This window comes from Strigops habroptila, chromosome 3, assembly GCF_004027225.2.
Source record: "Strigops habroptila isolate Jane chromosome 3, bStrHab1.2.pri, whole genome shotgun sequence".
In the NCBI taxonomy this organism is placed as follows: Eukaryota; Metazoa; Chordata; class Aves; order Psittaciformes; family Psittacidae; genus Strigops; species Strigops habroptila.
In genome coordinates this window covers 281,217-306,649 of record NC_044279.2, presented here as the reverse complement: position 1 = coordinate 306,649, position 25,433 = coordinate 281,217, and the positions used below count along the sequence as shown (strand labels likewise).

Below are 25,433 nucleotides of genomic sequence, written 5' to 3'. Positions count from 1 at the left end.
GTCTGAGGCATTACTTAGTTTAAACCCCAACCACATCGTGGCTACTTGGCCTCTTGCAGAAGGAATTTAGACTCAGCAGAGTAGTTCTACTGACATTACAAGGCACAAAGACAAGAGGCTTCCTGAAGCAAAGATCTGCATTGCTGTTTCTGGGAGGAGAGGAATGATTCTGGATTCTGCGTCTCTGGTGTCGGCCAAGCGCTGGCTGCACGTGGGGACTCAAGCTGGGCTCTGCTCCAGAATTCATCACAGGATTCCGTCCTTTTTATCAGCATCCAGCTCTGTACATTTCCTGCTGCTCTCCTGCTGCTCTGCAGGTTGCTCTGGTCACTGTCTTCTGATCACTTTTGTTGTAGGCTGATTTAGATTTTATTAATTTCTGGCACTCTGCTATTAGTTCAGATGGTGGGTTAGAATTTCAGCCTGGTTTTAAGCAACTGTATCATCATTAGTTGCTGATAGCTTACATAGAACCACAAGCTGGTTTGTGTTGGAAGGGCTCATCTAGTCCCAAACCCCTGCCATGGGCAGGAACACCTTCCACTGGAGCAGGTTGCTCCAAGCCCCTGTGTCCAACCTGGCCTTGAACACTGCCAGGGATGGGGCAGCCACAGCTTCTCTGGGCACCCTGTGCCAGCGCCTCAGCACCCTCACAGGGAAGAACTTCTGCCTTGTATCTAACCTGAATCTCCTCTGTTTAAGTTTGAGCACATTATCTCTTGTTCTATCTCTACAGTCCCTGATGAAGAGTCCCTCTCCAGCATCCTTGTTAGCCCCCTTCAGACACTGGAAGCTGCTCTGAGGTCTCCATGCAGCTTCTCTTCTCCAGGCTGAACAGCCCCAGCTTTCTCAGCCTGTTTTCATACGGGAGGTGCTCCAGCCCCAAGCATCCTCGTGGCCTCCTCTGGACTTGCTCCAACAGCTCCATGTCCTTCTTATGTTGAGGACACCACAACTGCACACAGTGCTGCAAGTGGGGTCTCACCGGAGCAGAGCAGAGGGGCAGGATCACCTCCTTCAACCTGCTGCTCATGCTTCTTTTGTGCAGCCCAGCACATGGGTGGTTTCTGGGCTGCAAGCGCGCTCTGAAGCAGCTCATGTTCAGTTTCTCATCGACCAACACCCCAAGTCCTTCTCCTCAGGCTGCTCTGAATCTCTTCTCCTCCCAACCTGTAGCTGTGCGTAGGACTGCCCCGACCCAGGTGTAGGACCTTGCACTTGGTTTGGTTGAACTTCATGAGGTTGGCATTGGCCTACCTCACAAGCATGTCAAGGTCCCTCTGGATGGCATCCTTTCCCTCCAGCGTATCAACCGAACCACACAGCTTGGTGTCATCTGCAAACTTGCTGAGAGTGCATCAATCTCACTGTCCATGTCACTGGCAAAGATGTTGAACAGGATTGGTCCCAACACCTGTCCCTGAGGGACACCACTTGTTACTGGTCTCCAGCTGCACATTGAGCCATTGACCACAACCCTTTGTGTGAGGCCATCCAGCCAGTTCTTTATCTATCCATCATTTATCCATTCAGTCCATCCATCAAATTGATGTCTCTCCAATTTAGAGACAAGGATGTCATGCGGGACAGTGTCGAACGCTTTGCACAAGTCGAAGTAGATGATGTCAGCTGCTCTGCCCCTGTCCATCAGTTCTGTAGCCCCATCATAGAAGGCCACCAGATTGGTCAGGCAGGATTTCCCCTGAATGAAGCCATGTTGGCTGTCACCAACCGCCTCATTGTTTTTCATGTGCCTTAGCATGTTTTCCAGGAGAATCTGCTCCAAGATTTTGCCAGGCACACAGGTGAGACTGACTGGTCTGTAGTTCCCTGGGTCTTCCACCTTCCCCTTCTTGAAAATGGGAGTTATATTTCCTTTTTTCTAGTTGTCGGGAACTTCACCTGACTGCCATGATTTTTTAAATATGATGGGCAGTGGCTTAGCAACTTCATTTGCCAGCTCCTTCAGGACCCGTGGATGGATTTCATCAGGTCGCGTGGACTTGTGCACATTCAGGTTCTTAAAATGATCTCAGACCTGATCCTCTCTTACAGTGGGCCTAAGGTCTTCATTCTCACAGTCCCTGCACCTGCCTTCCAAGACTTGGGCGCTTGCCAGTGAAGACTGAGGCAAAGAAGTCATAGAGAACTTCAGCCTTCTCCAAATCCAGGGTAGCCAGTTCTCCCGTTAGCTTCCAGAGAGGGCCCCTAGTCTGTCTTTTGTTTGCGACATACCTATAGAAGCCTTTCGTGGTATCTTTCATGTCCCTTGCCAGTTTTAATTCTGTCTGAGTGTTAGCTTTCCTGACCTGGTCCCCAGCTTCCCAGATAATGTCCCTGTATTCTTCCCAGGCCACTTGTCCTCACTTCCACCTTTTATAAGCTTCTTTTTTTCCATCTAAGTTTCCTCAGCAGCTCCTTATCCATCCATGGAGGTCTCCTGACCCTCCTGCTGCATTTCCTTCTAGTCAGGATGCAACACTCCTGAGCTTGGAGCAGGTGATCCTTGAACATCAACCAGCAGTCTTGGGCCCCCCCTGCCCTCTAGGGCTTTATCCCATGGAACCTTACTGAGCAGGTTCCTGAAGAGGCCAAAGTCTGCTCTGTTGAAGTCCAGGGCAGTGAGCTTGCTGCGTGCCCTTCTCACTGCTCTGAGGATCTCAAACTCCACCTGCTCGTGATCACTGCAGCCAAGGCTGCCCTGGAGCATCACATTCACTCTTGCTTAGAGCTCAGCATCAGCTGCATTATTAGAATCATAGAATCATAGAATCATAAGGGTTGGAAAGGACCTTAAGATCATCTAGTTCCAACCCCCCTGCCATGGGCAGGGACACCTTGCCCTAAACCATGTGGCTCAAGGCTCTGTCCAACCTGGCCTTGAACACCGCCAGGGATGGAGCATCCACAACCTCCCTGGGCAACCCATTCCAGTGCTTCACCACCCTCACTGTAAAGAACTTCTTCCTTATATCTAATCTAAACTTCCTCTGTTTAAGTTTGAACCCATTACCCCTTGTCCTACCACTACAGTCCCTAAGGAAGAGTCCCTCCCCAGCATCCTTGTAGACCCCCTTCAGATACTGGAAGGCTGCTATGAGGTCACCACGCAGCCTTCTCTTCTCCAGGCTGAACAGCCCCAACTTTCTCAGCCTGTCTTCATACGGGAGGTGCTCCAGCCCTCTTATCATCCTCGTGGCCCTCCTCTGGACTCGCTCCAACAGCTCCATGTCCTTTTTATGTTGAGGACACCAGAACTGTACGCAGTACTCCAAGTGGGGTCTCACAAGAGCAGAGTAGAGGGGCAGGATCACCTCCTTCGACCTGCTGGTCACGCTTCTTTTGATGCAGCCCAGGATACGGTTGGCTTTCTGGGCTGCGAGCGCACACTGCCGGCTCATGTTAAGCTTCTCGTCAACCAACACCCCCAAGTCCTTTTCTGCAGGGCTGCTCTGAATCTCTTCTCTGCCCAGCCTGTAGCAGTGCCTGGAGTTGCCCCGACCCAGGTGTAGGACCTTGCACTTGGCTTGGTTAAACTTCATAAGGTTGGCATCGGCCCACCTCACAAGCGTGTCAAGGTCCCTCTGGATGGCATTATTTCTCATTCCCGTAACAAAGCAGCACCACGGCCTGGACGGAAAGACCAGTGAGTCTGGGGTTTTTGTTCTTCTGCATCTTGCAAATCAGTGAAAACCAGGAGAAAGCAATATTTTATTGATTGTCCCTCATTTTAAACCTTTTTTAGGGGGAAGTCCACTACATGTCCTACAAGTCTTTGAAGTAGTCAACAAGCACTGGGCAAGGATTGATGCAGCATACCAGGGCTCTCAACATGCTGCTGGGAGGCTTTCTTCAAGTCTGCTTTTAGAAAAGAACTGGTTGGATGATTAAAAGCAAAAGATAGAAATAAGCAGGCAGGTTCTGTAGCAGATGGAGATTGCCAGTGGTGGCCACAGGACTTCCCAGATGAGGAGAAACTGAATCAAAAGGAGAGGCAAGTGTGGGGAGATTCAGGAGAATACAGTGGGGATCCGAGACCATCGAGAGAAATGGAGTGATTGATGGTCTAAACATGAGAATTAAGGGGTGGTCAATGAAATCAGGCAGCCAGGTTCACACAGAGAATGAACTCTTTCCACACCAGCATGCAGTCGTGGGTCTTGTTGCTGCAGTCGGTGCAGATTAAAGGCTCCAAAAGGAGGTTAGGCCAGTCCATGGAGGTTGTGTTCCTGAGGTTTAGTGGAACAATGATCCTGATACTCCTGTTCCTGAGGGGAAAAAAATGAAGCCTTTTCCAGCCCTGGAACCATTCTCCTCATCTAGTGGAAGATGTCTCTGCTCATTGAAAAGGGTTGGACTAGATGAGCTGTGAAGGTCCCTTCCAACCCAAACTATTCTGTGATTGATTCTATGATTGATTCTACTGAACGGTCCAACTCCAGACCCTTCCTGTCTGGGAAGTCTTTTAAGTCAGTGTGGAGAATGAGAGCACCCGATCTTTGATGCCAATCCCAATTCTCCTTCTGCAGCAGGAGTGTAATGTTGGAGGATCAGCAGACAGAAGCACAAATGATGCTACCCAGACTTGCTGTGGTGTAATTCCTGCACTGCTTGCAGTGTCACCATCCCATGGGTGTCTGTATCTCCAGAATCTCCATTCTCTGTAGCTGGCACCAGCTTCCAGGTTGGTTGTGCAGTTGGTGGGTTTCCTGGCTTGGCAATGAGCTTCTGCAGGGGGACAGATCTCACTTGGAGCTTCCCCTCTTTGTGATCCCCTTTCTTGGCTGGCATGGGGACAGCACTCTTCAAAGAGCAGCGTGTTGCAGAGGCATGATTCCCTCATGGGAAGGTGCTCTCCATGCTCTGTGTGCCTACTAAAAATCATTTCAGGGCCTCTTCAGCAGGATGTCAGTTTTCTTGCATCTTTGCACATCCTGAGCAGTATGAGCATATGTGCTATTGGATGTCTGTCACCATACAGCTTCTGATAAAGTGACCCTGTCCATCAGTGAGGTTATAACAGACCCTGCTATGGTCATCTGGCACTTCCCTACCCCTGCTAAACCTCCAAAATTAGAGCTAGTACCAGAATCCAAGCAAGAAATTCGGTTCCCATTATGGCCTTACTTTGACTCTGATGGTCCTGGCTGCCACTTGAAGGCCTAATTGAGATAAGCCTTTAGGTCAAGACACAAGAAAATTCAATGCTGTGGGCAAAATAGCATAGTCCAGAGGCATTCCTATTTGTTCACTTATCCAGATGGCCAGGCATACTTCATTTGTGAGGTATAACATCCTCAGATACCTTCACCTATGTCTGTATCCATGTACTCTAACTCCAGAAAGGACATTACAGGCATTGGTTAAGATCCAGCTCACAGGCAGAACTTCAGTGCTGGCTGCCCTGAGGGTCATGGGCACTAAAATGTTCACAGGCGTGGCCGTGATCACATCTTCAGTGTGATCCTTCTGACCCTGGAGCCCTGACTCTACTAGAAACACCCGATGTGTGGCGTGACTGTTCCTCTCTGTGGTATAATCCTCATGTTCAGGACAGATGCTGCATTCACAGGGGGGTTGCGGTTGTGTCCATGTACAAAGGGGACAGAGGATTCAGCCTGTTGGTGTGAGTCAGCACTGAGTGTGCTTCAGTGAGTGGGATCGGCTGCAGGAAAGGTTTCTGCCCTGGAAGACATGGGGTTGCTGGTTCAGTCTGCATAGGGCAAGGCTGAGAAGCTTAAGTATCACCAAAGGGCTTTTGTCCTACTAGCGTCATGCAGTTGGTAGGTGTGGAGATGGTTGGTTGAGTATTTGACATAGAGGGTTTTGGTGTAAACTCTGATGTAAAAGGGAGATGTTGCAGCCAGGGATGGGGCAGCCACAGCTTCTCTGGGCAGCCTGTGCTGCTCACCACCCTCACAGGGAAAAACTTGCTCATAGGGAGCATCTCCGTGGCCTCCTCTGGACTCGCTCCAACAGCTCCACGTCCCTCTTGTGTTGGGACCATGCCTCCTCTGACTTGCATGTTACTGCTTTTAGTTGGCATTTCAACTGAAAAGATAGAATCTATTTTCAATCCTCTTTCTTGACTCGCACAGAGTCTTGACTGGTATCTCCCTGCCTCAATTCCTTATCTGCCTGATGGCTCTATGGTTTGCTGTGGCCTGGACTCTCAGGTGGTTTGATGCAGTTCCTGGGTGATAACCATGATGTCCCTGGTGCTGCATCAGATGATTAGAGATCAGTTTCCAAAACATGTCTTGTTGTTCTTCACCCTGTGCTGCAGTGGCAGCAGCCGGTGACGCTGGTGCTTGTTGGGCTTTGTTGGCGGCAAGGTCTAGTCCCGTGTTTGGCTCATGTGGGGTGCTGCTGCTGCTCACTCTGAGCAGTCGTGCTGGTATTCTGGTGCCGGTTGTGATGCAGGAGCAGTTGGTCAAAACTAGATGATGAAAGAGAAATTGCTGCCAATAATTAGAGGTGCATAAATCTTGTATTTAATAAGACTGAATTGAATTAAATTCTAACTAGTATTTAGAAATGTAATTCCAGCATTCTGTGGAAACAAAAAGGTATATTTTGGCATTCCAAAAGAGTTATTTCTTTCTATTTGCAACCTAGCATTGGTGCCTGAGAGAAGAGAGGATAGGATGGGAGAATCCCGGTGCTGGAGGGTGCTTGGGAATGGCACCAGAGCTTCCTGTCACAGTGCTCGGGCCCAGCAGCGCACTCTGTCCGGTCACTATGTGAGAGCTGCTTCTCTCCCAGAACCTTCTCTCTGGCACATCCAGAGCGCTCTTGGCCAGCCCTGGGATGTAATATCCCTGTGTTTTCATCTAATGTATTCGGCAGCCTTACTAGAAAGAATTGCCTCTTGCAAAAGCACTTTGCAGGCCAGGTACAGAGCAGCTTGCCACCAAGCCTGCACCATCCACCTACTCCTCCTGGTGTCCAGGCTGTCGTTTTCCCGTGTTCTGTCTTCCCTGTTCCTGTTTCCCTGCTTGCGCGTGTGCCACCGGGCTGCCCTGGTGTCCTCTTGCTCCCTCTTCTCTAAATATAGAGCCTCCCTCTCCACACCTATCTCCAAGAGATTCACTCCTCTCCATCCATCAGCCTCTTTCCTTGGTGCCTCTGTGACGGCTCCATTAAACACGCACTCGGCAGCAGCTATATTTAGGAGTTGGGAAGAGAACGAGCTTTTGGGCTGCGGACAGCCCATAAATCCAGCTTCCGTCACCAAATCACCATTCTTACGAGATCAAAAGAGATGTGTGGAGATGAGGTGCAAGTGTCTGCACATGCGTGGAGGGAGGGAGGGAAGAGGAGGCAGAGTAGGGTGGAGAAGAGGGAGGTGAAGGGACCGAAGCACAGGTGCATGGGGCCTGTTATGGGGGTTGTGAGTGCCAACTTGTTCACAGGCACAACAAACAAGGCTCGTCCTGATGTTTTGGGTGTTCTTTAGGCCTCTGGTGTCGTGGCTCATTCCCCAGTGGTTAGCACTGGGGGCGTCCTTGCTGTGCTCGTGGCATGCTGGCAGAGCTGGAGCAGGTTGCTCTGTGCTGCCGTTGTCTGGGCGCTCCTGCAGCAGCAGGGAAGGAGCCAGTGTGTGGTGCATGTGCTTCCCCAATGGCACATCAGCCCCCATGAGAGCACATGGTGCCTCTTCCTCCTTATGGCTATGCTGCTGTATCCCCCAGCTCAGAGCTGAGGACCCTCTGCCTCCAGGTGGAGAGTGAGCAAGGTGAGAAGCTGGCTGGGGTGACGCAGGTGAAAGGGTTCCCTCCTTTAACTCTTCACAGCATGTTGCTGTGCTTATCAGTCCCTGACATCCCTGTTTCTTGACATAGGGTGTTGTTTTGCCAGTAAGATTAATTCCTTGGTTCTTTGAGACAGTTCTTCCCAGGACCGCAGGGCCAGGGCTCAATGGACAGCCACCTAATCAGAAGATTCATGGGAAGCCATCAGCCCCCCTTGCACCATCAGGCTCCAGGAAGTCTCTCTCTGGATTAGGTAAATGCGTTAGGTGATGCACCGTGGCGAGGCTGGAATTACACCTTGTGTCACCAGGGGCGGGTCCCCGCACACTCCCGAGCCACAGCACGGTGCAGGCTGGGCTGCACCACACTTTGTCCTTGCTGCACACTCGCTTCTTCAGGTGGGTCACCAGAGCACCCGCGTTAACCTCTGTGGTGCTGCATGTCCTTTGTGTTGGGCTCCCACTGTTTCCATCACCTACTCCTTGGTAAAACAATACTTTTGAGCACACACCCCCCCACATACATGTGTATTTACTTATGAATGATGTAGCTGTGGTGCTCTGCTAATGTACAGTGTGCACTGCAAAGCATGTGCAAAAATAGAAACTAAAAAATAGTGAGATACAGCCAGAATTAAACACCATTTACAAAGATTTTCAGATTTTACTAATGGTACCAAAGGTGTTCCTTCCTGCGCACCAGCGGGTTCTGTTGTGTGCCTCATGCTGGAGACTGCGGCCGTCTGAAGGGGACCAGGACCATAAGTGCAGGGTGTTACACTGTGGGGAACAAGTGCCAACACCCCGGGCTGTTCTTCAGCTCTTCTGAGAAAGAAGGGAAGAAGCTAAAAAACCCCACAAACACACACATAAGAGGAGCAAACCGGGAAACAAGAATCAGGGGGGAAGCAAGGCTGCATTTTCAATAGCATAAACACTGTCTTTGGTGGTTCTGTTTCTAAACTTTGGTGAAGTTAATTGTTCTTTCAACCTTCATAAAATCATGGAATCCCATAGTGGTTTGGACTGGGAGGAACCTTAGAGCTCCTCCAGTTCCAACCTCCTGCCACAGGCAGGGACACCTTCCACTAGAGCAGGTTGCTCCAAGCCCTGTCCAACCTGCCCTTCAACACTGCCAGGGATGGGGCAGCCACAGCTTCTCTGGGCACCCTGTGCCAGCGCCTCAGCACCCTCACAGGGAAGAACTTCTGCCTAAGAGCTCATCTCAGTCTCCCTTCTGGCAGGTTAAAGCCATTCCCCCTTGTCCTACAGGCCCTTGGCAAAAGCCCTTCTCCAGCCAACCTTGCCCACAGTCAGTGTGTTTTGCATGTGAACTGGAGGAGCATGCTGGGGTTGAGGACCCACAGAGCAGGATGTCTGTGCTGAAGAATGGACCTTGCTCCCCATGCAGAGGCACCTTTGGGATCAGGAGATCCACAGCCCAATCTCTGGAAGTGGTACGCGGTAGTAGGGGGCAGAGAGTGCATGTCACAGGGGCAGGACAGTGTGTCAGCGCAGTGACGTGCTGCTATTGCTGCCTCCAGGGCTGGCATTGGGCCCCGGGTGGGATCCTGGCATTGTGGCTGCTGTGGCAGCATTTCCCTCTGCTGGCAGCAGTGGATTGATAGGATCATGAGACCAGGATGGATGGATTGACAGTGCACCCTGTCCTGAGCTTAGGACAAAATTCGTTGGATCAATGGTGCTGTAATAACAGTAAAAACCTGCTCCTGCAGCCCCTTCCCACAGGCTGTTGCCATTCTGAATCCCAGCGCAGGTCGAACAAATGTTTATTTTGTGTCGTAACTGCTTTGAGTGCAAACACTTTGTGTCCCTACTGAAGAAAAAAGGTGAGTCCCATCTATACATTACTCTTTATTTCCTCTTACTCATTGCCTTTCTTCATTCCTTCTGTCCAGCTGCCCTAGTTAGCAAGCTTAAATTGCTGAATTCATAGAATCCCAGACTGGTTTGGGTTGAAGGACCTTAAAGCTCACCCAGTCCCAACCCCCTGCCACGGGCAGGGACACCTTCCACTAGACCAGGTTGCTCCCATCCAGCCTGGCCTTGGACACTAAAATTAAAAGTAAATCAGACCAACAGCCAGTTGTGCAGTGAGCAGCACCCAGGCCTTCAAAAGAAACTGGTTGCAAAGTAGAGGAGTGGAGTTCCCTGGTGGCTCAGAGTCCCATCACCTTGCTGTAGCCATAGTGAGCTGGTTCAGTGTGATGTGCTCAAGTTGCGTTACTGGAGGAGACGATTGCTTTCTGCAAGGAGAGTGTGCAATAGAAATCCCGAGGCATGCAGTAGATGAGGGTTTGGTAGTGTGGTGCAAATTCCTTCTGTGTTAAGAGAATGGTAGCTGGGAATGTCTGGTTTGTGTCCTGTTGCATCCCTTTGCCGCATCTCCTCTTGAACCATTAGTGCAGACCCATTCCAGGTGTCTCCAGTGGCATCTCTCCTCTTGGCTGTGAGTCAGGCTGTGCCCCCTCAGCACCCAGCAACCAGGGGGCTCTGGCGTCTCTTTTCTTTTTCCCTGGTCAGGCTGGCAGGGTTTGGGGCTTTTTCACACTTATTAGGCAGGCAGGTGGTCTCCTGAGCTGTTACACCCTTAAGGGGAAATGTGGTCCAACAAGCGTGGCCTGACATGTCTGCTGTCAGGGATGGTGCTGGTGTTAATAGACGAGAAGAGAAGAAGCCTCTCTGGGTCCTTCCTCAGAACTCTGTGCACGTGGGATGCTTGGTGACCACCAGGGGAGGAGGAGGGCAGTCAGGGCTGGTGCCATCTCCTTTTTTGGAATCGCATCCCTCTGCGCTGAGGCGTGCAAGATGGATGTGGCCAAACAGAGCATGGGAAGGAATCTGGCCACTGCCTTGGGACATGGAGTGTGTGTTTGCCTGGATTCTACTCTTTGGCTCTGCTTTGGAGTCTTGGTTGAAATTTCACGCTGTGGTTTAGTAGTTTTGGTGAAGAGATCTTGTATCACAGAAGCTGTTTGTGTGCGTGTAGAACTGTACCCCAGCACGCGTGGGGCTGATCACACTGACACACATCTGCACACAGATGATGGTTTATTGATAAATGCTTGCATGAAGGTGGGGTTCACTGTACACATGTAGGGAAGCAGAGACCATGAGAAGTGTTCCTTTGACTCTCAGCTTTGTGATGTGTCTTTTTTCTTGCAGAAACCAGAGAAGACAGAACAAAGCGCCTCTTCCGACATTATACTGTGGGCTCTTATGACAATTTCACCTCTCACAGGTAAGCGTCAGCACCTTTGCCTCGTGATTTTGAGGAGATTCATTTCCATGGGAGAAGTATTGCCTTTTGTGATTGAGCAGAATGCGTCGTTTTAATGTCATGGGCAGGAAACTCTTCTGGTTGTTTTGGTCAGTTCAGTTACAGTCTAAATTATAAGTCCTAGATGAGGCCTTGGTGAATAAAGGCTGAAGCTGCAGGGCAGCATGGCTCAGGTCTCTGGGGGGGAGCAAACGTTCTGGAGGATTTCTGGTGTGCTCCAGGAACTGAAGAACATGCATTGGACGGAGATGCAGAGTTACAGCTTGCTTGGAAGGGCAGAGGAGGATGCTGTTGTGCAGGGATGGCATGAAGGCAGCTGGCAGACTAGCCTGACAGCAGCACTGGATGTGGTGCAGACTGCAGAGTGTTCACCAGGGCTGTTCTGGTATGTGGCAATTGAGTGTTCTCGCCTCAGCCTGGAGACCAACCTTTGGGGAAATGGTTGAACTCAATAGGGAATCAATCATGAAACAGGGGTGACGTTGCTGGTCTGTGCTTGGTCTTGGTCCACCAGCACACGTGGACATAGAATCATAGAATCATAGAATCGTAAGGTTTGGAAAGGACCTTAAGATCATCTAGTTCCAACCCCCCTGCCATGGGCAGGGACACCTTGCCCTAAACCACGTGGCTCAAGGCTCTATCCAACCTGGCCTTGAACACCGCCAGGGATGGAGCATCCACAACCTCCCTGGGCAACCCATTCCAGTGCTTCACCACCCTCACTGTAAAGAACTTCTTCCTTATATCTAATCTAAACTTCCTCTGTTTAAGTTTGAACCCATTACCCCTTGTCCTACCACTACAGTCCCTAAGGAAGAGTCCCTCCCCAGCATCCTTGTAGACCCCCTTCAGATACTGGAAGGCTGCTATGAGGTCTCCACGCAGCCTTCTCTTCTTCAGGCTGAACAGCCCCAACTTTCTCAGCCTGTCTTCATACGGGAGGTGCTCCAGCCCTCTTATCATCCTCGTGGCCCTCCTCTGGACTCACTTCAACAGCTCCATGTCCTTTTTATGTTGAGGACACCAGAACTGTACACAGTACTCCAAGTGGGGTCTCACAAGAGCAGAGTAGAGGGGCAGGATCACCTCCTTCGACCTGCTGGTCACGCTTCTTTTGATGCAGCCCAGGATGCGGTTGGCTTTCTGGGCTGCAAGCGCACACTGCCGGCTCACGTTAAGCTTCTCGTCAACCAACACCCCCAAGTCCTTTTCTGCAGGGCTGCTCTGAATCTCTTCTCTGCCCAGCCTGTAGCAGTGCCTGGGGTTGCCCCGACCCAGGTGTAGGACCTTGCACTTGGCTTGGTTAAACTTCATAAGGTTGGCATCGGCCCACCTCACAAGCGTGTCAAGGTCCCTCTGGATGGCATCCCTTCCCTCCAGCGTATCAACCGAACCACACAGCTTGGTGTCATCGGCAAACTTGCTGAGGGCGCACTCAATCCCACTGTCCATGTCACCGGCAAAGATGTTGAACAGGACCGGTCCCAACACCGATCCCTGAGGGACACCACTCGTTACAGGTTTCCAACTGGACATCGAGCCATTTACCACAACTCTTTGCGTGTGGCCATCGAGCCAGTTTTCTATCCACCGAGTGGTCCATCTATCAAATTGATGTCTCTCCAATTTAGAGACAAGGATGTCGTGTGGGACAGTGTCGAATGCTTTGCACAAGTCCAGGTAGATGACATCAACTGCTCTGCCGCTGTCCATCAGTTCCGTGGCTCCATCATAGAAGGCCACCAAATTGGTCAGGCAGGATTTCCCCTTAGTGAAGCCATGTTGGCTGTCACCAACCACCTCGTTGTTTTTCATGTGCCTTAGCATGTTTTCCAGGAGAAACTGTTCCAAGATTTTGCCAGGCACAGAGGTGAGACTGACTGGTCTGTAGTTCCCCGGGTCTTTCATCTTCCCCTTCTTGAAAATGGGGGTTATATTACCCTTCTTCCAGTCATCGGGAACTTCACCTGGCTGCCAGGATTTTTCGAATATGATGGACAGTGGCTTAGCAACTTCATTCGCCAGCTCCTTCAGGACCCGTGGATGGATTTCATCAGGTCCCATGTACTTGTGCACATTCAGGTTCTTAAGATGGTCTCGAACCTGATCCTCTCCTACAGTGGGCCTAAGGTCTTCGTTCTCACAGTCCCTGCATTTGCTTTCCAAGACTTGGGTTGTGTGGTCAGAGCATTTGCTGGTGAAGACTGAGGCAAAGAAGTCATTAAGAACCTCAGCCTTCTCCAAATCCATGGTAGCCAGTTCTCCTGATAGCTTCTGGAGAGGGCCTACACTGTCCCTAGTCTGTCTTTTATTTGCTACGTATCTATAGAATCCTTTCCTGTTATCTTTTACATCCCTTGCCAAACTTCATTCTAGCTGGGCCTTAGCTTTCCTAACCTGGTCCCTAGCTTCTCGGGCAATGCTCCTGTATTCTTCCCAGGCCGCCTGTCCTTGCTTCCACCTTCTATAAGCTTCTTTTTTCCCTCTAAGTTTCCTCAGCAGCTCCTTGTCCATCCATGGAGGTCTCCTGTTTGTAGGAAGCTGGGCTGTAGGGATGGGTCTGCTGGTTGGATTCAGGAATACGCTTTGGGCACTGTGGTTCTGTGTTTGGGGGATAAATGTGAGGTGACTTTGTGGAACACGGTCTCTGTCTGCAGTCAAGCTTGGTACTCTTAAAAACTATTGGTCATTGAAGCAATTGGATGGGTGTTACTGCTTGTAATGTGTCAAGAGCATATTGTGAGAATTCATCATACAAAATCTAAGTTATCCTGTGATGTTGGAGCTTCCATTCACAGCATTGAATGTGTCCAGGTTTACTAAGTTTCTAAACCTTGCTGAGTGGCCCTGTGTCCTCAGGACCAACCATCAGAGAAGGGGGAGGAGGTTGTTTGTACATATGTGCCTTTAGCTGCACCCTTAGCCAAGAGGAAGACCCAGTCTTTCCACCTTGAAGTCCTCCTGGACTACATGTCAGGAAGATGTAGACTCTTTTCTGACCCAGTCATCTATGTCTTATTGCAGATTGTAGTCCATAGGTCCTGCCATTTGCAGCTGATGCTTGCAAAGTACTGATGAACTGGACTGCTCTGCTAAAGCATGACTGGGATCTGCTGGGGTCACAGTAACAGTGCTGACATGGGCTGTTAAAACTTGGGGTTTCGACAGGTTCTGGTGGGTTGAACTGGAAGAGACTGGAGGATTTCAGCTGCATGCCCAAGGTATGGTGTGTAGTCATACACATGAAAGCATGAGGAGCACACCACGGGTCCCTCAGGCCAGCATCGTGTGTTGCACAGTGGCCACTGACAGGTGCTTGGTGCATTTATGAGAACAGAACAAGAAACCCAGAACATTCCTGCCTGCAGCGATACTGTGTTCAGAGTCTCCTGAGCAGAGGCAATGTCTGGGTATGTGGTAGCTGTGGATGGATCATTGTTCCGGTCATTTGCTTGGTGATGTGCCACTTGAGTGCCTTCCCTCTCTCCTGAAATGGAGCTGGGGTTGGCTTCAGTGGAGACAGTGAGATAGTGGTGGTGCTCAGCAGTGGGGTGCTGTGTCTCCTGCTCCTGCAGTGTCACAATACTTACAGTGAGGTGACAGGGAATGAGAAGAGCTTCTCAAAGCGCGTGTGTGTGCTCATCATTCACTCACAGGTTGCTCTGAGCGCAGCAGTGAAACAGCCTCAGCCTTCAGTTAGGGAAGACTGGTGCGAGGCAGAACAAGTGGCTGCCCTTGTTACCCACTTGAGACCATCACCCTGCCTGCAGGGACCGGTGCTGTTGAAGCCATTAGCCACCCAACCAGCAAAAGACATCCCACCACAGAGGCAGCCGGTGGTCACAGAATCATAGAACCATGGAATCAACCAGGTTGGAAAAGACCTTTAAGATCATCAAATCCAACCCATGTCACTGAGGGCCTCGTCTACACGGTGTGTGAACAGTTGCAGGGACGGTGACTCCAGCACTGCCCTGGGCAGCCTGTTCCAATGCCTGAGCACCCTTTGGGGAAGGAATTGTTCCTCAGCTCCATCTAAACCTCCCCTGGTGCAGCTTGAAGCTGTTTCCTCTGGTCCCATCTCTTTCTTCCTTGGGAGCAGACACCAGCTGCCTCCTGGCTCCATCCTCCTGTTAGGCAGTTGTAGAGAGCGATAAGGTCCCCCCTGAGCCTTCTCTTCTCCAGACTAAACCCCCCCAGGTCCCTCAGCCGTTCCTCATCACACTTGTGCCCCAGACCCTGCACCAGCTCCGACGCCCTTCTCTGGACCCGCTCCATTCAGTGAAAGCTTCCTGCTCTGTTTGCTGGAGTTTAGAGTGTGGCTGTTGATAAAGCAGGGATGGATGGAGGTGATGTTGGTGGCTGGGGTTCTGAGCACAGGGAGCAGGGCCTCAGGGATGCGAGGGTGTGTTTTGCAGCGTTATGGGATGGAAGTGGAGCTCTGACTCAATAGCAGGCAGCCTGGGGCTGTGGGGTGACCGTCAGGGGTACAGTGTGAGGATTCACATGGGGGGTTTAGGATCACCTTAAAAAATAGAATAAACAAAATGGTTTTTTCCCCTATTTTTTAAAATATCAAACATTTGGGCCAGGAGGTTCCTGGAGAGCAGGAATGAAGAGCTGAGGTGCTGTAAGACCACTGCAGCAGATGATTAACGTGATTTGCAGGAGAGTGCTTATTCCATCATCTCTGACTTCACTGGAGCGCTCAGACGTGGGAGCAGATTAACATAATGACAATGTTGGAGGAACAACTTAAAAGTACTTGAGAAAATTACACGAGTGACTTCAGATTTCAGGCAAAGCCTTTGAAATAGCTGCAGGGTTGAATGGGTGCCCCGTGCATAGAGCAGGGAGCAGCATCTACACAGCTGAGTTCAGATTTGGGTAGGGTGTGTAATTTACTCTTTTCTGGCTTAATAAGGTGAAAAGAAAGTTGAGGATGTATATTTGAGAACATAGGAGGTACTAGGCGGTATAATGAACACAAGTGTCTTCTTTTGTGGAATCGGCCTCTGGGGAAGCAATGTTCCCAATCTGCAGCTTCGCCAGCATGTGGCTGGTATCAGAGGGGAGGGAGGTTGAGGTCTGTGTTGGTGGAGGGTGAGAGCCTGTTCTGGGACAGGTCCCACTGCTCACGGACATCACTTTGAAGCGTAACTGCGGTTAAAGCTGTAAGATAGCGCAAGGCTGCTCCAGAGCCAAGGTGTGCTGGAATCACCAGGAGGCAACGAGCCTTCCCCAGACCTCTGAGGATGAGGAACACTGGGCAGGGCTCAGCAAACCTAATCTGCTCTGAAATGGAAATAAGGCAAACAGGGAGAGAAGCCTGAGCTTGTTCTTATCAACAAGAGGAAACCACAGGGGGAATTGACTTCTCTGATGAACTATGTTAAGGGAAGAGATTAAAGTGATTTGAAATTAACTCTTTAAAATTAAGAGCCCACATTCTCCATGGCACAGCTGGGAAGGAAAAGAATTGGGAGCAATTGACAATTTAGGATTTATTTTTTATTATTCAATCACAGGGATTAGTTGACCAGGGAGAGAGATTACAACCACGAGTAGTCACAAGCCATCTGGATGGGCCTCCCCTTAGAAGACAAGGAAAACAAGAAGTCTCTGAGCAGGGATTTCAGTGCCCTTAGATGCTGTGACTGGCCAAACACGTCGATACACCGAATTACACAATAATTTAGGTCAGGAGGGATATCTGGAGGGTTCTAGCACACGTGGTTCCTCAGAGCAGGGCCAGCTACATCACGGTGCTTTGCTTGTCTCCAAGGCTGGAGGTCCCACAGCTCCTGCAGGCCCATATCCCAGTCTTTGTTTCCAGGATGAAAAATGTTCCTGTGCATCTCGTGATTTCTTGTGCTTTAGTTTGTGTCCGTTGCCTGTTGTCCCATCCCTGTGTGCCTCCAACAGCCTCTTCTCTCTTCTGTACAGCCTCCCATGAGCAGTTGTGGGTGGTAGTGAGGTGTCCACCATCCCTCCCCCAAGCTGAGAAAGCCCAGTGCTCCCAGCCTTCCCTCATACGCATTCACTCAGGTGGATTGAGCAAATTGGGAATGTAAGCGATGTGTAAAATCACCTACGAATCATTGGGAATGCACCTGGACTTTGTGTTGCTCCATTCCCCTGATACTCATGAGAGCGGTACCCACATGTGCCCTGCATGGTGCAGTTCAGTGGCTGCTGTTCCCATCTCTTCTCTAGGTCCTGGCCAGGGCTCACCCCTCTTGGCAGTGTGGTCATAGCTTGTCCTCCCCATCGACATCAGCGTCTTTGTCTGCTGTTGTGATTTAACCCCAACCAGGAACTGAGCCCCCCGCAGCCGCTCGCTCATCCCAGCAGGATGGTGGAGAGAATCAGAAGGGTAAAAGTGAGAAAACTTGTGGGCTGAGATAAGAACAGTTCAATAATTGGAATAAAATATGATGATGACGGTAGTAATATGTAATGAAAAGGAAAATTACAAAGAGAGGGAAAAAAAACCCAAGAAAACCAAATGATGCAAGTGAAAACCATTGCTCACCACCAGCTGACCCATGCCCGGCAGCTTCCCCCACCAACCTTCCGTGTTTTATTGCTGAGCTCAATGTCCTGTGGTCTGGAATGTCCCTTTGGTCAGTTGGGGTCACTGTCCTGGCTGCGTCCCCTCCCAACTACTCATGCACCCCCAGCCTGCTCGCTGGTGCATGGGGCGAGGAGCAGAACAGCCCTTGATGCTGTGTAAAGACTGCTCAGCAGTAATGAAAATATTCCTGTTACCAATCCTGTTTCCAGCACAAATCCAAACACAGCCCCATAGGAGCTACTGCAAAGAACATTCGCTCTACCCCAGCCCAAACCAGCAAACCTCCATCAGGCACTGGGATCCTGATCTCCTGAGCACCTCCTGCGTGTTGCTTTCCCAAGTCTTTATGGAGCTGTGCAGGGGATGGGGACGCGCGAGCCAAGAGGTGGTTCCCATCCTTCCAGACCAAACCAAGGAAAAGCAGTCGCCCTGAATTTTCTCAAGCTGTTTCATGCTGTGTGTGCTCCCGGGCAGCTTCCTTTAGTCTTCTCCATCCTGCCTCGGCAGCCCCTGTGTGCTGTTTGTTGATTGGTATGGGAGCAGTGGAATCCTCCTGATTCCTGCCGGGTGAGTTATCATTGGGAGGCAAGAGGCAGGCAGGGAGCTAGAATGGTCTAGGCATTGTCTGTCCTTCTCTGTTGTGGGGACACATGAGCAAGCCTGGAGAGACGCTGTGTGAATGGGCAGGGCTTATCACAGGGCGGAGGCCATGGGAATGGCCTGGGAATAGCTGGGGAATGGCTGGAATGGCCAGGGAATTGCTGCAATGGCCTTGCAGGGCACAGCATCGAAAATAACCCGGCAAAAGGAGTTTCCTGCTTAGAAACAGGAGAGGGGGAATGAATCTTTGACACGTGTTGTGCAACCTGAGCTGCTGGGCAGACAGTGGTGGCGGATGTGGAAAGGTCTCTGCTCTGGTGTATGGCGGGAGATGGGTTTTCAGCAGCAGCCCGATCTAGTTGGGAAAAGGTAATTTGTGCTGGGCTGGTACAACCTTCATTGCTATAGCAACAGAAGTATAGAGGGAGAAAATGAAGTCTCTTCCTGAAAAGGCGTCTGTATAATCCCACTTGTCAAATTAACGTGCCTTCAAAATAGTCTTCTAAGATCTTTTGGTGAACAGTATCTTTTGGGACCACTTAGGTCTTTCACAGAGAGTTTCAGGAACATGGAATGGTAAGAAGGGAGCTCCCCCAGGCCCGTGCTCTACCTCGGCAGTTCCTGTGCTTGGATCCTGCTCAGCTTTCTCTGAAATTCAGAATTTCATAGGATGACAGAATCCCAGGGAAGGGACATTAGGGATCATCTGCTCCAACCTTTCCAGGCACAGCTGGGACCTGGATGTCCCAGCACTCTGTCCAGCCAAATCTTAACAGTGTCCAACTCTGGGGAGTCGCCATTTCCCTGGGGAGATTATTCCAGTGGGTTGTGGTTCTCAATGTTAAAAAATTTCCTCTGATTCCCAACCAGAATCTCCCCAGGAGTAACTCGTGCCCATCGCTCCTCATCTTTTCCATGGGATTTCTTGTCAAAAGGAAGTCTCCATCCTCTTTGTAGCCACCCTTTAAACACTGGAACATGGGGACAAGGTCTCCCCTGAGCCTTCTTTTCTCCAGGCTGAGCAGTCCCAGCTCTCTCAGCCATTCCTCACATGCTGCCCAGTCCTTGGATCATCTTTGTGGCCCTTCTCTGGACCCTCTCCAGCCCATCCACATCTTTTTTGTACAGCAGTGACCAAAACTAGACATAGTATTCCAGATGTGGCCTGACAAGCACTGAGTAGAGTGGGAACAAGAGTTGGTGGGTAACATGAGGCTTTGTGACCTGTTTTATACCAGAAATAGGACCAGGTGATGATGTGATGAACTGACGGAAGCCGAGTGCCACCAGCCAGTGGGAGCTGTTGAGAGGTGCCCAAGCTGAGCAGCTCCAGCCTGAGGGCTGCTTGTTAAAGCAGCAATGGGAAGGGGAACTGGTCACTAAACCAGACTCTTCATCATGGACTGTAGCAATAGGACAAGGGGTGATGGGTTTAAACTGAAACAGGGGAAGTTCAGGTTAGACAAGGAAGAAGTTCTTCCCCATGAGGGTGGTGAGGCATTGCAACAGGCTGCCCAGAAAAGTGGTAAATGCTCCATCCCTGGAAGTGTTCAAGGCCAGGTTGGACAGAGCCTTGGGTGACATGGTCTAGTGTGAGGTGTCCCTGCCCAAGGCAGGGGTTTGGAATGGGATGATCTTAATGTCCTTTCCAACCCAAACCATTCTGTGATTTTACAATTCGCACTCTTTAGAAGCATACTCAGGACAAGGGGTTAGTAGTTGGAAAGCAGGTCCTGGGAAAGCATGTGAACAACCTGTCCAAGGGCTGTTTGTTGGGTGGAGAACAGTTTGTGGGGTTTCCCTTTTGGTTTTCCTTCTTTCTGCAGCTAAGGAAAGGTGCTAAGCTGTGAGTGTCACCATAGGTGAAGTGCTGGAGCAAAGGGCTTGGAGCAAAGAAGGGAGGGACACACGCATTTGGTCACAGGAGTCCTGCTTTCTGCAGCGTGTTTGCAATAAGCTTTGGTAAGGTAGCAGATGGAATATAACCAGCACTTGGAAGAGGTGGTGACTGGTAGAGCTGTTGGTCACGAAGCAGCTCGTCTGTCTGAGGCTGAAGTCTTTCTGGCTCCTGCTGCCTCTTGGGTTGGAAGCCTCTGAAGCACAAACCTACTTAGTGATAGATTTCTGTGAGGCATCTTACTCTCAGATTCTGGAATCATGTGGGTTGTTCTCAGCAACGTCAGCAGGGCAGCAGCTGATGACACATGTAGGATGTTAGGAAATAGGAAAGAAATAGAAAGTCTACTAAAAATAGTGTTAAACTTCTATGTAAACCCACGGTTTGACAGTCTCTTATTGCAATCATAGTTTCCCCATCTAAATAAGAACTAGAAAAGGTTCAGGGACAGCCAGCAAGGGTGACCGACAGCATGGACCACTTTCCCTTTGAGAAGGGATTAAATAGGCTGGAATTCTTCAGCTCGGGGAAGAGGTGCCCAAGGAAGATTTGTCAGAGGTTTATGAAATCATGAGTAGGCAAGGAGAAGGTGAATATGGAACAATAGTGATTTCTCAGTACAAAGGAATGAGGTGGCACTCTGTGGAATTAGCAAGCAGCAAGATTAAAATAAACCAAAGTAAAGTACTTTGTCACTTTGCAGGTGATTAAATTGTAGAATTTATTCCTACTGCATGTTGTGGAGGCCAAAACTATAAATGGATTTGAACTGGGAGTACAGAATTAGCTGAAGAGTAAATCTGTGACCAGGAAACACTGTGAGCTCCTCAGGGTTGGGATGAGGAGTGTGGTTACTGGCTTCCAGAAGCAGGAAGGTATCACGAGGGTGGATCACTGGCCTTTTCATCTGTTTCTTATACTCATTCCTTTGGTGTTTGCTACTGACCGTTACTCACCAAAGGATGCTGGTGTCAAGCCCCAGTCTTCTGCAGTACCTCGTCCTTGTGTTCTGGTATAGGAAAGGACAGTAGGTGGAAGGAGCCACCCTCCCTCTGTACTTCAACAGAGTGAACTTGAACACTCAAGACTGACTTTAAAAGAACAAGCCAGCAATCACAAAGTTGCAGACGTGGTCTGTTCATGTTCCTTCACGTTAACTGGGAGAATAGAACAACTTAGACCATGTTCAAGCCTTGCATTTCTTCTCAGCCACCTTGAGTCATGGACTGACTTGGTTCTTTGAGTGTTTTACAAGTATTAAACTCAGTTGGTTTTCTTCCATGGTGCAGTTCTTTGATTGGTCTTTGAGCACTTTATTTTCCTACCAGCCATTTGGTGTCTTGGAGCACGGCATGGATGTTTCCTGTGATGCTGCCCTTGTGTAATGGTTTTCTCCCTCTACTGAATGGAGAGAGGAGAGGGTTTTTTTGTCACCTGTTAGTGGACAGATTCATCTTGTGTAACTACAGACAGCTCAATACCCGTCTGTCTGACCTTATTGTCTGGGACCTCTTTAAAAGTACGGAGCAGCGAAAGGCGACTTGCAGGGTGCAGTTAATTTCCATCCAAACCCATCATTTAAGTCAGATGAATCACGACCTCGTTGTGTATTTTCGGTCATAGGGTGTGTGGGAACCACAGGAGTACTCGTGAACATGGAGACGGGTATAACATCACTGTCAAAACCTAGGTAAGATGCATCCTACTCTAGGTGCTGCCAGCAAGAGGTCTTCATTCAACTACCCACTTAACCACAGTGGTTTGATGGAGAAAAACAGGGGCTTCCACAGCAAAATTGACCTGCCTGCAGATACGTTCCCTGATAGCACATAACTCATCCCGTGCAGTCACATCCTTTCCCTCCATTGCACCGAGACATGCTGCTGCTGCGGTCCCTTTCCCTGTGTTGTGCCCCAGTTCTGTGAATGTCTTCGGCATCCTTCTTGTTGTTTACTCACTTGGAAACCTGAAGGAGCAGACGAGAAGCCCACGGCTCCTCTGTTAACTTCAGCTCCTCAAAGTGTTTAAGCACTGGGGCAGGTATCATCCTCCCCTTTTCTGGACAATGGTCCATGCTCGCTGAGGGACAAAAGCCGTTGCAGATGCCCTCAGTGAGTCACTGCAGATTTGTGGGCAGGATGAGAATTCGGAATCATCTGGAGGGATGGAAACTCTTGTTTGAAAATGCTTTGATGCAGTTCAGTGAGGAGAGATGCAAATGATGACGCTTGCAGAAAAGTACTCAGCTGTGCAGTGCAGGAGAGAGAAGGAGGGGGAAAAGTTTCAGACGTTCATTGAATCCTAGACTGGTTTGGGTTGGAAGGGAGCTTAAAGCTCACCCAGTCCCAATCCCCTGCCAGGGGCAGGGACACCTTCTACTAAAGCAGGTTGCTCCAAGCCCCTGTGTCCAACCTGGCCTTGAACACTGCCAAGGATGGGACAGCCACAGCTTCTCTGGGCACCCTGTGCCAGTGTCCCACCACCCTCACAGGGAAGTTCAGTGAGTCCCAAGCTGAACATCAATGAGCAGTATCAAACTCTTGTGAAAACCCACGAAAATGGGCCATGGAAACAAGAGTCCAGCAAACCTTTTCCTTAGCACTGGTACAGTATAAATTGAGGTGCTAGGCGAGTGCCTGCATGGTAACAGTCTTCAGATGTGTAATTTGAACTGCAGAGGTGGGAATAAACTCTGCTTCGTGTCTTTTGGAATAGAACAAGATGCAATCAGCTACAATCACAGCAAACAAAATTTGAGCTCAGCAGTAGGAGAAAATTCCTCATTATAAGGGTAGGAAAGCATTAGAGGAGATTGTCTCAGCAGTTATTTAAAGGACCCTCATCGGAAAATAAAGAACATTTTAGACAAACATCTGTTAGGAATGTTTTGGTATAATTGATTCTGCAGACTGGGGGTTCTGTGGATTTTGTCATTTCTGCACTAAATGTGTTACACCGCTGATGGACGGGGCGGGTGTCACTGTGAGCCTTGAGTGTCATGAGAAAAGCAAACCAAAAGTGTTTCTTCAACATGAACAGTTGTAAGTTATTTGTACTGCTCTCCAGAGAGCAATTAAAAACAGGTATTGCAGGAGACTGTCATGTTATCTCTTGAGCTGAATCATTAGCTGCAGAAGCTTGAATTATGAAAAATACTGCAGATTCCTGCAATATCTTCTAGTGACTTTGGGTGGATTTTTCTTTTGGTGAGAGTCTGCTGGTCCTTGTTCTTCCAGGCAGAAGATGATCAGATCATTACAAAAAAATGACATTAAAGAAATGATCACTGTTCTTTCCTCTCACACTTCTTCAGCTCCAAGTAGTTCAATGAAATAGGTAAGAATTGCCAAAACCATTTTCTGGTTGGGTAAAATATTAGTGAGAAGGGGCAGAGTGAGAAGGGGCAATTACATTGGGTTTGCCTTCCTGTGCAGAACAGCCTGTTACATTTTACCTGGATATTGAATTTGATTGTGAAGACTTTTGGTAGATTAAACCATGAGTGTATTCACACGACCAAACTGTTCCTGGCCTCCAAAGCCCTTCCACAGTTCAGGATTTACCAGATGCAGTTTTCCAGCAGAGGACCAGCATCCAGTGCAGAGAAAGTGAAAATTCCCGGATCTTCTACCAGTCTAATTTGGGAAATTGTTTGTTCCCCTCTTCAAATACAGTGGTGGTTTGACTGGGAGCAAGTGTCATGGGGGGCTTCTGCAAGCTGGCTCACCCCACCTGCTGTCCTTCATCCTTCTCTGACCAGTTTCTGGGTTCACCTTCTCCTGAAGCAGCATCCACAAAGGGAGCGGGAAGGAGAAGTCATTGGAGATGGGGGGGTAAGCAATGCAGATTGCAAGAGCAGAAGCAGTCACAGCTTCCAAAGAGCCTGGTCCTCTCCTATACAGAATTTGGAGAAGCAAGAGTCCACTTTCTTGGCATGAAGTTCGGTGTTTAGTTGCCACCTCCAGTGGGAATTCTGTTTAGTTCAAGGCTTTTGAGTCACCCTTTGAATTCTGAGCTTCCTTCTCAGCATTCTTTGGAAATTCTAAAATACTGGAAGTATTTTTCTTTCAGTTTGTACCTACAAATAGTGATGTAGATGCCTCTTGACCTTCTCTCCAATAGGAATAAATCCCTGGTAGGAATTTCACATTGTAAGACTGTGTTTCCTATGCCTGGGATTCTATTTTCTTTGCCTTGTGGTCTCAAATGTTTCTGTGTCATTCTTGAAGACACCAGCTGGACTGTTCTGTTCTAGGAAAGTCATGGGTACAGAGGGAAGAGCATTTTGTTTCCAATGGATCATTTCTGTAAGTCCAGAGGTTGTCTTTCTTCTTGATCACAGTGAGAGCTCATGTTGTGGACCGCTGGCTACAGCACAGATTTGGACTGGTCCTCATGGGGCTAACTGGAGGCAGCTGCCCCACCCTGTCTTTGTGCTTCTGATTACATTTTTTGGCCTTTTGGTGAGCGTATTACATGTAGGACACTAACGTCCTATGAGAAGGTTGTGGTATCTGAAGTTAATTCACATGCAGTGCTACCAAACTCTTAAGCCACAGTAGATCATCTCCCGTGGTGGCCATCATCAATTATATTGGGATCTTGACAAGATGCTTGACAGGATTGACCTCCCATTAACTACACTGGTGAGATTTCCTATTCGATCTTCTAAATGAAGCATTCTGTTAATTTACTTAGGATTGGAGCCTGCTGATAGTTTATAGTTCCTGTGTCATTCCTGGCAGTCCCTCCAGGGTCTGGAATTTCCCAAGTTTCCAGACTTTCTTAAATGTAGACATTTGTTACTGAGGTGGTGCCTCAGCTGATTTCTCTAAAGCTCTGCAGTGTAAAGTGTTCTGGCTTCTGGATTAGGAAATGCTTTATTTTAGCAGATGCTGCCTCATGGTCGCCGTAGAGGTGACAAGTTTTCTATTCCACCCACATCGTTCTAGTAGATGATGACTGTGCCCTTCTCTGTTCCAAATTGAGCACCAAAGTACCTACTGGACATTTCTGTCTACGTTACAGTTCACAGTTCCTCACCTACCTCAGTGCTGGTCTTGTATTTGACCCACCTCTAACTTGTAGGCAATCTCTTGTTGCAATGGCGATGCTGTAGGAGCTGTGAAGTGTACCTGTTGAAGTGGTAGTTGCTGTATACTACAGATCGTAAATGCTCTTGAAGTGCTTCAGGCAAAATTATAGAACCACAGACTGGGTTGGGTTGGGAGGGACTATAAAGCTCATCCAGTTCCAACCCCCTGCCACTGGCAGGGAAACCTTCCACTGGACGAGGTTGCTC

The 25,433-nt window shown here is 49.4% G+C and overlaps 1 protein-coding gene across 1 annotated transcript in view; it reads left to right on the top strand.

Moving 5' to 3' along the window:
• SHANK3 (SH3 and multiple ankyrin repeat domains 3) overlaps positions 1-25,433 on the top strand; it is a 324,463-nt gene that overhangs the window by 202,872 nt on the left and 96,158 nt on the right. Inside the window, exon 17 of the mRNA XM_030472062.1 lies at positions 10,940-11,015. Coding sequence (XP_030327922.1) covers positions 10,940-11,015 — 76 coding nt within the window. The remainder of the gene's footprint in view (positions 1-10,939; positions 11,016-25,433) is intronic.